The 16,921-nt window shown below is 40.9% G+C and overlaps 1 protein-coding gene across 1 annotated transcript in view; it reads left to right on the top strand.

Moving 5' to 3' along the window:
* Nucleotides 1–268: 268 nt before the first annotated feature.
* The window catches only part of Pgi (glucose-6-phosphate isomerase), a 256,703-nt gene continuing 240,050 nt past the window's right edge, over nt 269–16,921 (top strand). Inside the window, exon 1 of the mRNA XM_080267251.1 lies at nt 269–439. Coding sequence (XP_080123377.1) covers nt 309–439 — 131 coding nt within the window. The 5' untranslated portion in view covers nt 269–308. The remainder of the gene's footprint in view (nt 440–16,921) is intronic.

Here is a 16,921-nt window from a genome sequence, read left to right as displayed (position 1 = left end):
TTATAATTCCATTTTAAGTGACTGACACAAAAATAAGCTCTTGTCTTTTTACCGGTATATTACTGTTCAACACTGCAAACTTTCCTCTCGTTCCCTTGGCTTTGTTACTTTTTCCGTTTAGGAAAACTGTTATGTATAAAAATGTATTGAAGTTTTACCCTGGAACTTATCTATATCCCAAGGTAAGTAACTGCTGCAATAAATTCGCACGTCCTTATCTTCACAAAGTCTGTTCAGCGCCAGCGCACACTTTCGCTTGTAGCGCCACCGCAGTTCGGCCTTATCCGCCTCAGTCTGTTGTCGGCACCATGGAAGGGAAGGGATATCTCACCGAAGAGGCAGCTTTTAAGAATCTCCAGGAGTATTATAACTCCAGTGGCAAGAATATTAAAATCCTCGACCTGTTTAAGAGTGACCCAAATAGATTCAACAAATACAGGTAATTTGGATTGACATTGAAGATAATGGTGACGTTTCTCAGCTGATAGCAGTTGCCAGCTAGTAATAATGTTTGGTACATTATTGTTAAAGTTTCATCAACCTTGGGACTGTTTACCTCTTACAGTATTTAAATATTGAATGTTCTTCCATTGTTAGTTGTTACAAAATTAAATAACCTCTGTAGAGTCGAAAGCTGAGGAATATGTCACCTTCATATCGTCCTTGGTTGCCCTTGAAAGCCCGGGCCCCGGTCGAATTATGAACAACATTTTTGAAGAAGTTTCTTAAGTTGTTACGTTTATCCTTTAAAGTTATTCATTTATTGTATATTCTGCAGGGAATTTCGTTGTTTTTGCCATTTGTTGTATGCATAGCCTACATTTTGTCTTACCCTGTAATTACTGAAATACTGTTATAAGTAACGACCGATAAGTTATTGTTAAGTAGTTGATAAATATAAAGGAAAGTGTCGGCTAGATATGGCAGTGTCAGAATGTAGCCCAAATAAACGTCATTTGGACTCAAGACTTAGGTTGATGAATCTATCTGTCTATTGCCAGACATCATTTAACTTTGAGTTATTTGTTTTAAGGGGAGGGGCACTAACCCTCCACCAACCCACTTGTTCACACGTAGGGAGCACGTATGGTTTGGTTATATGGTTACCACCCAGCGTTGTAAATGGTTATGAAGATTTGGCTAATTTTTTTTTTTTTTTTTTAAGTTATTTAGACTTTTTATTAAAATCTGACCATATCGAGAGAAGTTTCTTTGTTGATGGAATGATCAAACATACAGTATGTAGATAATTAATTTACATGACTAAAACCCTCTAGCTGTATCTTGAGTATGCATTGGCCTTAACTTATGGCATCCCTTAGACCAGCATTTTTCAACCTTTTTACCCTTATGGAACCTTTGAAATAATTTTCTTGTCTCAGGGAACCCTTAGATAAAAATTATTATATATCATTATTATATCTTTCTCCTGTATAAACTTATTCATGAGGAGAGCATAATATATTTTTTCTGGTAACTGGTTTAAGCAAAAAATAGCATACGTTATCTCAAGTTTATTGACAGTGCACAAAAATATTAATAATAAATAAATAAAAATAAATAAATAACTGAAATAAAATAGCTTGCTCAAGAGACCTCATACGGAGGTTTTCATTCACAAAAAAATAAACATAACCAATATCATATACAACACATAAACAGAATGAGAACAGATAATAACTACTAGTTGGCTACTACTACAATAACTTAATATATTAAACAAATAAAACTCAAGCAAATTAAGGCAAACAGAAGAACTAACTTTGGAAAAGAGAGAGAGAGAGAGAGAAACACACACACAAACTTCTCATAAACTAACCAAAAAATCATAAACATTTATCTATCTATCTATCTGTTGCCAGACGCCTCAATCCCGTTTGGGGTGGCCACAAACAAATCGCCTCCACGTTGTCCTGTCCCCCGCTATTTCACTGCCCTGCTCCCAACTCACACCCCCCTCTCTCATATACCTCTCCATCCCATCTCTCCATCTCATCCTCGGCCTCCTCCTCCCTCTTTCCCCCTCCACCTCACTCACATACACTCTCTTCGTCAGTCTTTCTCCCTCCATCCTCTCCACATGGCCAAACCACCTCAGTGTGTTCCTCATAACGCTTCCTATCACATCCACATCCACACCACAACTCTCCTTTATATCCTCATTCGTCAGCCTGTCTCTCCATGTGACTCCACAGGCTCCTCTTAAATAACTCACTTCCACTGCTCTCACTCTTGACTTGTGTCCTTCCAACAACATCCAAGCTTCACTTCCATACGTTAGAGTTGGTATCACAATACGGTTAGTAACTTTTTCACTTCCATGCTCACTTCCCTGTTTCTTATCACTGCTTTCAAAGAACCAGCAACCTTTCTTCCCTGCTGTACCCTTCCAAGCACTTCACCCTCCAAACCTCAATCCTTACTCATCACCCTACCCAAGTACTTAAACGTACCCACATTTTCCAATTCCTCACCATCCAACCTCGCTGTACATTCACTGACTTCACCTCTCTCAAAGACCATCACTTTACTCTTCCCCACATTCACCTTTGGATTCCGTTTCTTACACACTCTCTCAAACTCATCCACCAAGCCTTGCAGCTCCCCTTTGTCTTCACTCAACAACACAGTATCATCTGCAAACAACAGTACAGGGAGTTTCCAAACACTATCCTCTCTCACCAGGGTCACTCCAACATCCACTACCCTACCTTGTACCTCTTTTATTACCCCATCCATGTACAGATTGAACAACCATGGAGACATGACACGTCCCTGTTTCAACCCAACCTTCAAAGAGAAAAATTAACTTAGTTCACCATCCACATGCACTGCAGCCTTAGCACCATCATACATACTTTTCACAGCATTCAACAACTTCCCATCTACTGCATATATTCTTAATACTTTCCACAATCCTTGTCTATCCACCCTGTCATATGCTTTCTCCAAATCCATGAAAGCCGCATAAAACTTCTTTCCCTTCTCTAGAAACTTTTCCACTAAAGATCTAAGAATGAATTCTGATCTACACAACCTCTTCCCTTCCTAAAGCCTCCCTGTTCTTCTCCAACTAATTCCTCAGTTCTTTCTCTAACTCTGTCAATAAGTATCTTACCATACACTTTTCCTATTATACTAAGAAGACAAATGCCCCTATGATTACCACACACTTCTTTTTCCCCTTTTCCTTTGTCTGTCTATCTATCTATCTATTGCCAGACGCCACAATCCCGCAAGGGGTGGCCACTTGACTCTGAGTTGTTTCCTTTATACAAGGGAATAATTATACCCGACTTCCAATCCTCCGGGACTCTACCTTCCTCCCAGGCCAGTCTGCACATCTTCCACATCCATTCTACTACTATCTCTCCCCCATGCTTCAGCATTTCACCACACATTCCTTCAATTCCTGGGGCTTTTCCTAATTTAACTTTTTTCATTTCTTCCACAACTTCTATCCTACTGATTTCTTCCTGTCTTCTCACCTCCCTCCTTCTCCCAGCCATTCCCCAGCCACTTATACTCACATTACATCCATCCTGTATGTTCAGCAATTCCTTAAAGTGTTCTCTCCATCTGCTCACTTTTTCTCCCTTCACCACTAGTAATCTACCATTTTTATCTTTCACTCCCCTGCTAACCTCACTGCCACCCTGTCTTACTCTCTTCACCTCTTTCCAGAACATTTTCTTATGGTCCCTCCACTTTACACTCAAATTCCTTCCAAATTCATCATCCACTCTCTTCTTACTCTCTCTTACTAATCTTTTCACCTCTCTCTTTCTTTCTACATATAACTCTCTTCCGCCTCTCAACTTGTCAGCTCTTAGAATTATACCCTTTATTGGCTAGATCAGTTTGCAGTGCCTAAGCCACTATACTACCAGGCATCCATTTTATAAAAAGTAAACCATGTAAGGTATATAACTGTATTTACCTGCGAGCACCAGATATGAGAGCAATGTGAGCTGAGCTTGTTGTTGTTGTTGTTAGAAAAAACTTCAAATGAAACCTTCTCTGCACTCAAATCATGAATCTTAACAGCACACATTTCACACGGTGTGCCAATACTCTCATAAACCCATTCCACCTCCACAACAGTTCCTGCTCATTTGACCTGTAACTTTGTCCCTTACATTTTTTTTTTTTTTTTTTTTTTTTTCCGTGATTTGACACATTCATATTTGGAGGATATTTTGAAGTAAAGGTTTTCTACACCTAACCACAAATCCCACAACATCCATTTTTCACAGGGTATACCTTCCTGCTGCAGTCCACTGCCATGCAGATATCCAGTCTATCCACCCCTTTTTTTTTTTTTTTTTTTTTTTTTTTTTTTTTTTTTATCACCCATTTCTTTTGCACCCTTGATGGTTTGATGGTGTATCACAGATCAGTGAACACATTTTTATTTTTATGTGTATTTTTTATGGATAGTTACTATTCATTTTGCATCAGAGGCCTGTGCATCCATTATGACAGTCAAATGGTGACTGAAGAGATAAGGATTCTTAAAATTGCACAAACAGTGCTGTGAAATGCCTTGATGTAAATTATCATTTTCCTTTGATTATTTAAGTATTTCTATTATTTTTTTGCTGCCATCATCTGTGAAAGATGAGTGAAATGTGATTATAAGCTATGTAACTAGTCGTACGATCGTCACTTTCAAGCAGAAATTTCGGTCATTAGTAAATAGAATCAAAGCTGAGACTCTGAGATGCCCTTGAATCTTACTGTATATGAGATTTCCTTTTAAGAACAATTTCCATCAGTGGTTGGGAAGTACTGTACAGTAATTAGCTGGTTTTGTACTGTACTTGATTTAGCTCCAGGCCATAGAAATTAGCTGTACCATAACCAGTCTTAATATGGGGAATGATGTTACAGTATTTGATTTAATTTGTTTTGGAAGCATTTTTAAAAGTCTGGGCCATTCTAGCCTTGATCACCTAATGGCTGCTTAGTCTTTTGTGGCATCTTTGTATAGAACAGTGCCTTGTTTGCATCATGTCAGTATAGTGTACCAAACCATTTGCACAGTGCTGCACTATCCAACGTATTACTCATCCATCTCACCATTCTCATCTCATTTCAGTTCAGCCTTTAACAGTCATCCTTTACAGACCACATTTTGTTGCCACACATCATCACAATTCTCACACAGGCAGTGCACATTTACCCCTTTTGTGAGGTGAGAGTCCTCTCAATGTCAGGAGAGTTAAATGTTTACTAATCTTTTTCCAGCCACTTACCAGTATTTTGCTGGTAATGGAGTCAACATCTGCTCCACCCCAGAACTAAACATATCTCCCAGATAGCAGAATTTCTTTACACTTCAGGGAACACAGCCAAAATCTATACTTTACTTTTTTTTTTTTTTTTTTTTTTTCCCCAGAAGGTGAGCAGAGAAAGAAAAAACAAATAAAGTAAAATAATAATCCATGCACCAGATTACAGGCATCCACCATTCATAAAATATCTGTAACAGTTGGGCTTTGTACTGCTGTAGCTTGAAGTTTGGGGGTAAACTATTCTAGGCAAGTGTTTTTCAAAGAGATGCAGTTTGGGGAATAAAAGAATTTTGATAGGCAGAAGTTCTGCAATATGGCAGTATGACAGTCCAGTCATGAATGCTACCAGATGCCCATGTAGCACAGGGGTGGCACAGTGGATGCAACTTCATCTGAGCATTTGCCATAAAAGAATCTGTACACTAATGCAAGGGAGGAAACATTCCTTCTTACTTGTAGGGGAGGTAGATCATGTATAATTGCTGGGTTATTAATAATTCTTACAGCTTCGTTCTGAATTTTGCCCAGTTGTGTTGGTGCAACCTCTCCACATCCACTCCACAAGGGTGAGCAGTATTCTAGCTGAGAGCACACATGACTTGTAAATTATAGCCAACTGCTCATCAGTGAAGTAGTTGTGCATTCTATACAATAGAATACTTCAAGTTTCTTTGAAGCTGTTTTAGCATTCAATATAGCTTGAGAGTCTAGCTGAGGGTATTGTTAAGTGAAACCCTGAGAATTTCAGTACTTCTAGAGATAGGAATATTAGTAGCATTGAAGGTAATATAGGAATCAGGCAATATCTCTCTATTATTAAATTGTATATATTTGGTTTCCCTAGCATTAATCCCTAGGATACGCAATTCGATTGACTGAACTTCCCTGAAAACCTGTATATGGAGCCGATTTTTCGACTCTTACAGAAGTAAAAGTTTTATGCCTAAGGTTTAGAGCTTGAATTTACACACCTTGTGCCTCAAACCAGAGCATTTTAGACCAACTGGTTCATGAGCTATAGCCCGTCAAAGTTGAAAAAAGTTACCCTTCCAGGCAGGGCGACTCCAGTTTTCTGTGCGCTCCCCCCCCCTACCCTCTTCCATGATCTTCCTCACCTACTCCCATCATTCCCACCTTCTCTTCCTCCCCTCCCCTACCCCTTCCCCCCTACCCCCTACTCCCACCCTTCAGAATTTTCCAGCTCATTTTTTTTTTTTGTTTTTTTTTAACAATAGCATACACAATAATTATGTCTGTTCCTCACTCACTCCCAACACCCTTCCTTTCCAACACTTCTTCCCTTCCTACCATCCCTCCATCCCCTTCCTTCATAGCTGTGTAGCTGTCAAAAAAAAAAAAAAAAAAAAAAAAAAAAAAATGAGCATAAGCATGCAAAATGTTTTGTATCGTGTTACTCACACACTCCAGCACCCTCTCCCCTCACCCCTTCCCCCCATCCCCTCCCCTCAGAACTGTCAAATCAAGTAACTGTAAGAATTTCAAGGGAAAAAAGAAGCTCAAGCTACCCCCCCCTCCTCCCCTACCCCCCTTCAGAATTTTCCAGCACTTTTTTTTTTTTTTTCCAAACAGTGGCATGCAAAATAATTATGTCGGTGTTCCTTGGTCACTCCCAGCACCCTTTCCCCCAACACTTCTCCCCTCCCCACTGTGCCTTCCCCCATCCTCTTCTCTCATAGCTGTGTAGCAGTCAGAATAAAAAACATACATGAAAAAACATACATTCTATGTTTCATGCATCGGTTTATGCAGTTCATCCATCCATTCATCATCCCATCCTACGTTGCCCCATGAGGAGCGTAGGAGCCCGGGGCTAAGCAAGTTGGTCCTGACTTTTAAGATGAGAGTGACCAGCCTCACTCATCCCTGAATGGCATTACGTAGCAATAAACCCCAACCACGCCTTGGATATAAACCCTCATCGGCTCAGAATTCGATTGGAGCGCCGTAATTACCCACTAAACCACCAGGCACCAAAATTTGGTATATGGTTACCACCCAACATAGTAAATGGTTTCCTGGTGTACAGGAAACCATTTAGCTTGTCACTTAGTGTAGAGTCACCCACAGGCAGAAGAGTGAGGAAAGAATGAAGGAAAGAAAGACAGAAGAGGGAATGTAAAGTCACCCATAAACAGAAGGATGAGGAAAGAATGAAGGAAAGAAAGACAGAAGAGGATGGAAGGAAAGAGTGATGGAGGAGAGGAAAGGGTAGACACCTGAGAGCAGCACTACATCGAGTGAGTGGATGGCGAGCGCCCCCACAACGCAAACAGTAATCTGGTATTGTATGAAAACACGCGACATTAATAGTAACAATGACGTATAATACTCTAGGCGAGGGGGAGGGGATGGGTAAGCAGGTGGCATTATACGGGGGGTGGGGGTGGGATAGGGAGAGGCCTGGAGGGATGGTATGGGGGTATAGAGGTGGGAGACAGACACCACAAGACAAACAGGACAGGCAGAAAGGAAGTACAGGGGTGTGGAGGGTGGGTAGGGGGGATACAACCCTCCCCAGGGAGACAGGGAGGGGGGAAAGGGGGGGGAACCACAGTGGCATGATGGAGGATGGTGGGGGAGGGGGAGGAAGGGAGCAGGAGGCAGTCAGAGGTGAGGAAGGGGAGAGGGAACAATGGTATTGGGGTGGAGGAAGGTGGCGAGAGGGCAGTGGGGGAATCACCCCCTACCATGGGTATGGGCTCGGATCCTCCCCCCTCCCTGCTCAGGACTTAGTTCTCATTGGTTTGCATCGATATATGTCGCAATCGAGCCGAAGCCTAACGTCCACAGTTTTGTACAAAGACTCCTCTATCAATCACATGCAGCATCTAGCGTAATCCTGAAAAAGGATCTATTGATCCTGTTAGTATTTTAGGGGTTAACCCGCGCCATCCCGGCGACGTGAATTAACGCGGCAACATTGCAAGGTCCCTAATTTGCACAATTTTCAATTTTCGCGAGTGATTTTTGGCACGTATACACGAGACACCTTCCTCTATTCCTCTACAAGATGCCAAGCAGGAACAATGCCTTACACCGCATAACCTCCCCCCCCCGCACGCCATTGTCTTGGAAATTCACCTGTTACCAGTGACCTGGACAATAAAGACATTCAGGGCCAGAATGATTCCCCAATCGATGACAATGTGGAGGACAATGTTTACATAGCATTAGAGGAAGAAATGATGATCAGGTAATGTGAGAAAAAAAAGGTCATGAATGGTGATGAGTTAGTGTGTGAAACAATGCTTATAATGCCTATATTACTGTTTGAAAACCAATATACTCTTGTACTACATATAAATTCGTACCAAGTAAATAAATGAATACTGTTTATGAGTGGATAAAATAGTTACCCTCCCATAGAACTCGTTTTCTTTGGTGCCAGCCTGTTAGAAAACCCAGCCAGGTAAGGAAGGACTTGTACCTAAATCGGGCATTTTAACCCCTTAAACGCGGCTGTGTATGGCCGACCCCCCCGCTGTGGCGGGGTTGTATCGGGGTCTGAGTACCTGTGGGAAAATATTTGCCAAAAATCAGAGATTAACCTTAGAGCATTAAAATTTTTATGGCATATAGTACTTACATTCAGCTTTCTCCTGAGACACATGTTGAGCCTTCGTGGACTACCCAAGGACTTGTGGAGACTTGCAAAGTTGGGTAACCAAATCTTCACTTTCACACCTCCAGCAACCCAGTTTCCCCTCTACCACAGCCTTATTCTGTCACAGTAAACTTTATACTACAACGTAAAGGTAGTTAGGAATCCGTATTTGTACAATAAGCACTGAAAATAAGGCTAAAATCAACGGAGCGTACGGCCGCCATGCACTGTGGCGGCGGTCTTCCCGTCACTCAACAAACATTTCCATTTTCACAGCTAAAAACATGTATACTACATTATTTTCAATCATATTACTTCCCAAAAGATCACCACGGCGCGCTTTTTATTCTGCCTTACGTCCGCCACTTTATTCTCGTTCCTGTCGGCCGCTTGCACTGACTGGGAAGAGCTAGAACTCGCCATAATCTCACTTTGAAAGCCTGCAGTAAACTGACGCTAAACAGGGGCAAACCGTGAGAAAAAAAGCTAGTGTTACAACTGGGGAAACAAGCGTTTCCTAGTAGCATAAACTGCTTGTGAGAGGAGATCGCAGATTTACAGTTCTGAGCGCTCAGAGCGCTGCCATGTATCACAGCCAGGCTGGCCGGGCCGTGGTAGGGGGACGGGGAAAACGCGATATTTGGCAACAACTGAGGTCAGTAGTACAAAGGTAAAGTATGCTAGTTGTAGCTAGAGGGTGGTGGTACTGATAGACAATACCAGCTGGAGCCTGCTTGCCCGCGGTTATTCAAAATTTACTCAAATCGCAAACGCGACGACCCGCCGTCCTGCCCTTATGGCCGAGTGTCGCAAACGCGACGATCCGCGTTTTAGGGGTTAAACCTCAGGTGAGCGATTTCTCTATGAATTTTCGACTTTTCTCACCAAAATCGGATGTTTGAGCCAAAAAAATAAAGGTCCAAAAATGTCGGGATGGGGGGGGTTAAATGAGACAGTTACTTGGTCCCCATTCAGTGATCAAGGGTAGGTTTTGATTTATGAGGATTGCTGTACTGAGTTGCAAGTTAGAGATATCGTGAATGAACTGTGAAGTGTTGAGTCATCTGCATATGAGTGAATGGGATTATGAGTGAGAGATAAGTAATCATTAATATGACTAAGAATATGGTTGGAGCCAGGACTGATTCATGTGGCATACCGGCATTAATCAAATGGAAATTGGAATATACGTCATCTATTTTTATCTTTGTTGCTGAAATATGAGGAACTCAGTGGAACAAATGATGGTTGGCCATAGCAAGGGAGTTTGGATAGCAGGGAACAGTGCCACACTCTGTGAAAAGCTTTAGAAATATTGGTTTCTCCATGTTGGTCTGTTGACTGATGGATGGTATGAGTCAAGAGATTGAGTATATCAACAGTGGATCTTTTGTGGAAAAAACTATACAGCACTGTTTCTCTCTATTTTTATATGATAATTTCTTACTTTGTGGTAGGCGGTGGCGACCATCATCCACCCACTCAATGTATCGCTGCCTACTTCTTCCTTCACCTTTATCATTCTTTTTGTGTGTCTGCCCTCCTCTCTTCCTATTTCTCCCGTCTTTCATGTCACTTTTTATTACTCTTTCCTTTTCATGTGGCTTTACATTGAGTGACAAGTCTAATGGTTTCCTGTAAGCCAGGAAACCATTTGCAATGCTGGGTGGTAACCATATAATCAACCCATATGTGTTCCCTGCATGTCAGCAAGTGGGTTGGCAGAGGGTTAATGTCCCTTCCCATAAAACAAGCACAGTAACTCAAAAGTCAAACTGCCACCCCTTATGGTATCGGGGCGTATGGCTATAGCTAGATAGGTAAAAATTTTTACTTTCTTACACTCATTGCAAGCACTTTCACTGTACAGTAATGCCTTCGTACCATATTCCATGCTCTGTTTCTTGCTGAAAGTAATATTCTACATTTGTCATTAAAACACTTTCTTCTTGTCCATCCTTGTTGAGAGTTTTGGGACATTCCAGTTGACCCCTTCCTTGTATGTCTTCTTCATCAAGATTCACACATCTCATGAATATTTTTGGTTGCTTCAATTTGGCTCCAATCAGTGTCCCAAAAATATCAAAGCATCAAAATCTGCCCTATAGTTATACCAGCTTGTGTATTTCTGTGTCAGATACCTCCTATCACATTCCTCTTTGAGACCAGATATTCGCTCTTTCCCATTATATCATTGGAATGCCTTGAGAAAACAAGGTCAAACGTTAATAGTTTCAACCCCTCCAACCCTTGTATTTTCTTTAATTTGTTGAGTCAACTTATTCTGTGTGTGTGTGTGTGTGTGTGTGTGTGTGTGTGTGTGTGTGTGTGTGTGTTTACCTAGTTGGATTTACCTAGTTGTAGCATACAGGAAATGAGCTAAGCTCATAATGTCCTGTCTCCAGGTCTACATTTATCTAATATAGTTTTAAACACAGGGATATTCATTGTTCACACCAACTTAACTTGTAGGCCGTTTCAAGTACTATATTTATACTTCTGCTAGGGAAGCTGAATCTTTTTAGGTCTGTAAGGTCCCTGCTTTTTCTCAGTTTAAATCCATGTTCTCTTGGTTTTCCATCATCCATCACAAACATATCCTCCCTTTCCACCCATTCCAATCCTCTTATACCATTAAAATCATAAGAAAATTGCCTTTCTCCCTCCTTTCTCAAGCTGGCTATCTTCCTTGTAGGCATTTCTTGAAGCTTTTCTAGTTTATCAGTGTGTTTTATCAGATGTGGCTACAGTATCACTGCCTCATATTCAAATCTCAGTCTTATCATAGACGTTATTATTACGTGTGTGTGTGTGTGTGTGTATTTACCTATTTGTATTTACCTACTTGTAGTATACAGGAAGTGAGCAATGCTCGTGTTGTCCTGTCTCCATATCCACATTTATCTAGTCTACTTTTACACACATGAATGTTTTTCTCCTGCACCACCTTTTCGTCTAAGTCGTTACAAATACAGTATTTATGTATTTACCTAATATACCTAATTGTGATTTACACGAAATGTGCTATTGTCGTGGGTTCGTGTCGCTGTTTCTCAGTAAGTCAGATTTAGCTTTAAACTCGTTTAAGTTTTTAGATTTGACGATCTCTTTGTCCAGGCTATTCCATAAGTCTATACTTCTGTAAGGAAAGCTATATTTCTTAATATCCTTCAAGCAGATTGACTTTTTCAATTTCATTCTATGTCCTCTTGTTACTCTCTTATCCCATACAAACAGATCTCGGTCAATTTTATCTACTCTTATCATGATCCTAAACACTGCAATCATGTCTCCCCTCTTTCTCCTTTCCTCTAAGGAAGGCAAATCCAGCTTTTCCAGCCTCTCTCTCTATGACAGATCTGCCAGACTGGGGACCATCTTGGTTGCTGTTCTTTGTATTCTCTCAATCTTGTTTATATCTTTCTTTTTGTGTGGGGACCACACTACCACTGCATATTCTAACCTGGGGCGGATCATGGCCACTGTCAATTTTTTCATCAACTCCTCATCCATATAATGAAATGCTACTCTTCTGTTAGTCAAGAGTTTATACGTCTCTCTAACTATCTTGTTAATGTGTTTTTCAGGTGACAAACTATCTTGGACCAGTACTCCCAAATCTTTCTCTTCTCTCATATTTGTGATTAATTCATTACCCAACAAATAATTCAGTGATGGCCTCCTGGTACTTTTACCCATTTCCAATATTTTACATTTTTTACATTTTTTTGTAAGAAAATGTTCTGGAGAGAAGTGAAAAGAGTAAGACAGGGTGGAAGTGAAGTTAGCAGGGGAGTGAAAGATAAAATTGGTAGATTACTAGTGAAGAAGGGAGAAAAAGTGAGCAGATGGAGAGAACACTTTAAGGAATTGTTGAACGTAGAGGATGGAAGTAATGCAAGTATAAGTGGCTGGGGAATGGCTGGGAGAAGGAGGGAGGTGAGAAGACAGGAAGAAATCAGTAGGATAGAAGTTGTGGAAGCATTGAAGAAAGTTAAATCGGGGAAAGCCCCAGGAATTGATGGAGTGTGTGGTGAAATGCTGAAGCATGGGGGAGAGATAGTAGTAGAATGGATGTGGAAGATGTGCAGATTGGCCTGGGAGGAAGGTAGAGTCCCGGAGGATTGGAAGTCAGGTATAATTATTCCCTTGTACAAAGGAAAAGGGGAAAAAGAAGTGTGTGGTAATCATAGGGGCATTTGTCTTCTTAGTATAATAGGAAAAGTGTATGGTAGGATACTTATAGACAGAGTTAGAGAAAGAACAGAGAAATTAGTTGGAGAAGAACAGGGAGGCTTTAGGAAGGGAAGAGGTTGTGTAGATCAGATATTCATTCTTAGATCTTTAGTGGAAAAGTTTCTAGAGAAGGGAAAGAAGTTGTATGCGTCTTTCATGGATTTGGAGAAAGCATATGACAGGGTGGATAGACAAGGATTGTGGAAAGTGTTAAGAATATATGGAGTAGATGGGAAGTTGTTGAATGCTGTGAAGAGTATGTACGATGGTGCGAAGGCTGCAGTGCGTGTGGATGGTGAACTAAGTGAATTTTTCTCTTTGAAAGTTGGTTTGAAACAAGGATGTGTCATGTCTCCATGGTTGTTCAGTCTGTACATGGATGGGGTAATAAAAGAGGTACAAGGTAGGGTAGTGGATGTTGGAGTGGCCCTGGTGAGAGAGGATAGTGTTTGGAAACTCCCTGTACTGTTGTTTGCAGATGATACTGTGTTGTTGAGTGAAGACGAAGGGGAGCTGCAAGGCTTGGTGGATGAGTTTGAGAGAGTGTGTAAGAAACGGAACCTAAAGGTGAATGTAGGGAAGAGTAAAGTGATGGTCTTTGAGAGAGGTGAAGTTAGTGAATGTACAGTGAGGTTAGATGGTGAGGAATTGGAAAATGTGAGTACGTTTAAGTATTTGGGTAGTGTGATGAGTAAGGATGGAGGTTTGGAGGGTGAAGTGCTTGAAAGGGTACAGCAGGGAAGAAAGGTTGCTGGTTCCTTGAAAGCAGTGATAAGAAACAGGGAAGTGAGCATGGAAGTGAAAAAGTTACTACATGACAGTATTGTGATACCAACTCTAACGTACGGAAGTGAAGCTTGGACATTGTTGGAAGGACACAAGTCAAGAGTGAGAGCAGTGGAAATGAGTTATTTAAGAGGAGCCTGTGGAGTCACGTGGAGAGACAGGCTGACGAATGAGGATATAAAGGAGCGTTGTGGTGTGGATGTGGATGTGATAGGAAGCGTTATGAGGAACACACTGAGGTGGTTTGGCCATGTGGAGAGGATGGAGGGCGAAAGACTGACGAAGAGAGTGTATGTGAGTGAGGTGGAGGGGGGAAGAGGGAGGGGGAGGCCGAGGATGAGATGGAGAGATGGGGTGGAGAGGTATATGAGAGAGGGGGGTGTGAGTTGGGAGCAGGGCAGTGAAATGGCGGGGGACAGGGCGACTTGGAGGTGATTTGTTTGTGGCCACCCCAAACGGGATTGAGGCGTCTGGCAATAGATAGATAGATAGATTACATAAAATTTCATTTCTCACATCCGGCTCCAATCATGTATCCTATCCAGATCCTCCTGCAGCATTTTACAATCCTCATCAACCTCTACCTTCCTCAAGATCTTTACATCATCAGCAGACAGACTTGCATAACTGTTCACTCCATCTACCATATCATTTACGTTAATCAGGAACATTACTGACGCCAACACCTAGCCTTGAGGGACTTCACTTGTTACTTCCCTCCATCCAGACATCCTATCCTTTATTACTGCCCTCATTTGTCTGTCTCTCAAATTGTCTCTCATCCATTCCAGGAGTTTCCCCTTCAGTCCTATATATTCTAGTTTCCACATTAGTCTCTGATGAGGTACCTTGTCGAAGGCCTTCTTTAAGTACGCACAATCCACCCAATCATCTCTCTACTATACCACGTCAATCGCTCTTGAGTAAAAGCTCAACAGGTTGGAAACACATGACCTTCCATTTCTGAATCCAAACTGGCATTCAGCCAAAATATTCATCTCTTCTAGATATTTTATCCATCTGTCTTTCAGGATTCTCTCACACAAATTTGCGACCATGCTAGTTAGAGACACTGATCTATAATTCAGGTGTGTGTGTGTGTGTGTGTGTGTGTGATATGGATTTTTAAAAATGCAGTCTAAGGGAGATGGGCATCATCTATACTGGAGATGTCCCAGGAGAATATAATATGTACAGAGTCACCATTTACAGTACAGTAGTTGGTTTGGTGGTTACCAAGCTCACAGGGGGAGAAAAAGTGGGAGGAATGAGCAGGAGTGCTAGGATAGTGGTGAATGTTGGGGCTGGGTGGGATGAGCACAGCATGTGAATGGAGAACATTGTTCCGGTGGAAATAGGAAGAGATGTGGACTGGGACAGTGATGAGCAGACATTGGTTCATTTATGAGTTTAAGTGGAATTGAAGAAAAGAAAATTTCAGGTGAATTTGATTTGATTTGATCTGATTTAGTGAATGGATTTATATTGGTAGGTGGTGGGAACCATCATCCACTCACTTGATGTAGTGCTAGCTACTTCTTCCTTCACATTTATCATTCTTTTTCTGTGTCTGCCCTCCTCTCTTCCTATTTCTCCCATGTTCTCTCTCACTTTTGATTACTTCTTTCCTTTCCAGGTGGCTTTATATTGAGTGACAAGCCTAATGGTTTCCTGCAAACCAGAAAATCTTTTACAGTTCTGGGTGGTAACCATATAACCAACCCACATGTGTTCCCTGTGTATCAACAAGTGGGTTGGCAGAGGGTTAATGCCCCTCCCTGTAAAACTACTAACTCAAGACAAACAATAATTGCGGGCTCGTGGCCTTTGGTTCCTTCTTCCTTTAAAAAAACAAAAAAAAAAAAAAAAAAAAAAAACGAGCCTCCCCTTACGAGATTATGGCAAATGGCTGTAGATAGATAGATAGATTTTATCCATCCATCCATCATCCAATCTTATGTTGCCCCATGAGGAGCGTAGGACCCCAGGGCTAGGCAAGTTGGTCCTGACATTTAAGATGAGAGTCACCAGCCTCACTCATCCCTGTGTGGCATTACATGAGCAGTAGATTTTATATTGGATAAAAATGTAAACTTTTTCGTACGTGGCCAATGGATTACCGTTATTCCTATTTCTTTACTGTTTGTTCAGCTTATCTGAAATTAAGCTTGCTTGAAATTTATAAATGCTACCTGATTATATTTTATGATTTTTCTGAAAGGTATAATATTATTTGCACTTGTAATTACTGTACTGGTATGCAAATTCTGTTTCATTTTGGAATGTCCTTGATAATTTTATTGTTGAATATTATGTTTTTGATCCCTTAGATATGAAATGCCATGTTCCCAGGGTTTGGTTATGGGATGGTTTTTGCTTTGTTAACTTATATTTGACATTTTCAGATAATAATTTTCTGTTACTTTAGGTATGTGTTCCATCATTGCCTTAATAGTGGTAAGACAATTACCACAAACTAAAATTTTTATTATAAAACCATGCCTATGTTTCAAGAAATTGAAAAAATTAATTGAACTGGAGAGAAACAACACACTAACCCATTGTCTTGTATTATTGCCATATGACATCAGGGTCAGAAATACTGTATAAAAACTTTGATTTTTTATGTTTTAGTTCCATCTTTTTAAGGACGGTACAGTACTTGTATGTGCCCTCCACTCTGTACATATGCTGAACCAATCTTGTCAATTTGAAGTCAGTCCTCTTTCAAAGTGGATGCATTTATATTTTGTTGAACTGCAAAATGAAACACATTCCTAACTATGTTGTTATGTATAGTGTTTAAATGGTATCATTCAATGCTCCATTAGTAAGGAGTGTAATGCTGTATAATAGTGAGACCTGGGCAGTAATGGAAGAGGACATTCATACATTAAAGTGTGTGGAAATGACAGTGATTAGATGGGTGTGTAGTGCGTCCTTTAATGTGAGGCCTGGGGAGGCTAGAAGTACAATT

Source organism: Coenobita brevimanus, chromosome 23, assembly GCF_032717465.1.
Source record: "Coenobita brevimanus isolate Jiangsu-jjx chromosome 23, ASM3271746v2, whole genome shotgun sequence".
Classification (NCBI taxonomy): Eukaryota; Metazoa; Arthropoda; class Malacostraca; order Decapoda; family Coenobitidae; genus Coenobita; species Coenobita brevimanus.
This window is presented reverse-complemented; position numbering and strand designations above follow the sequence as displayed.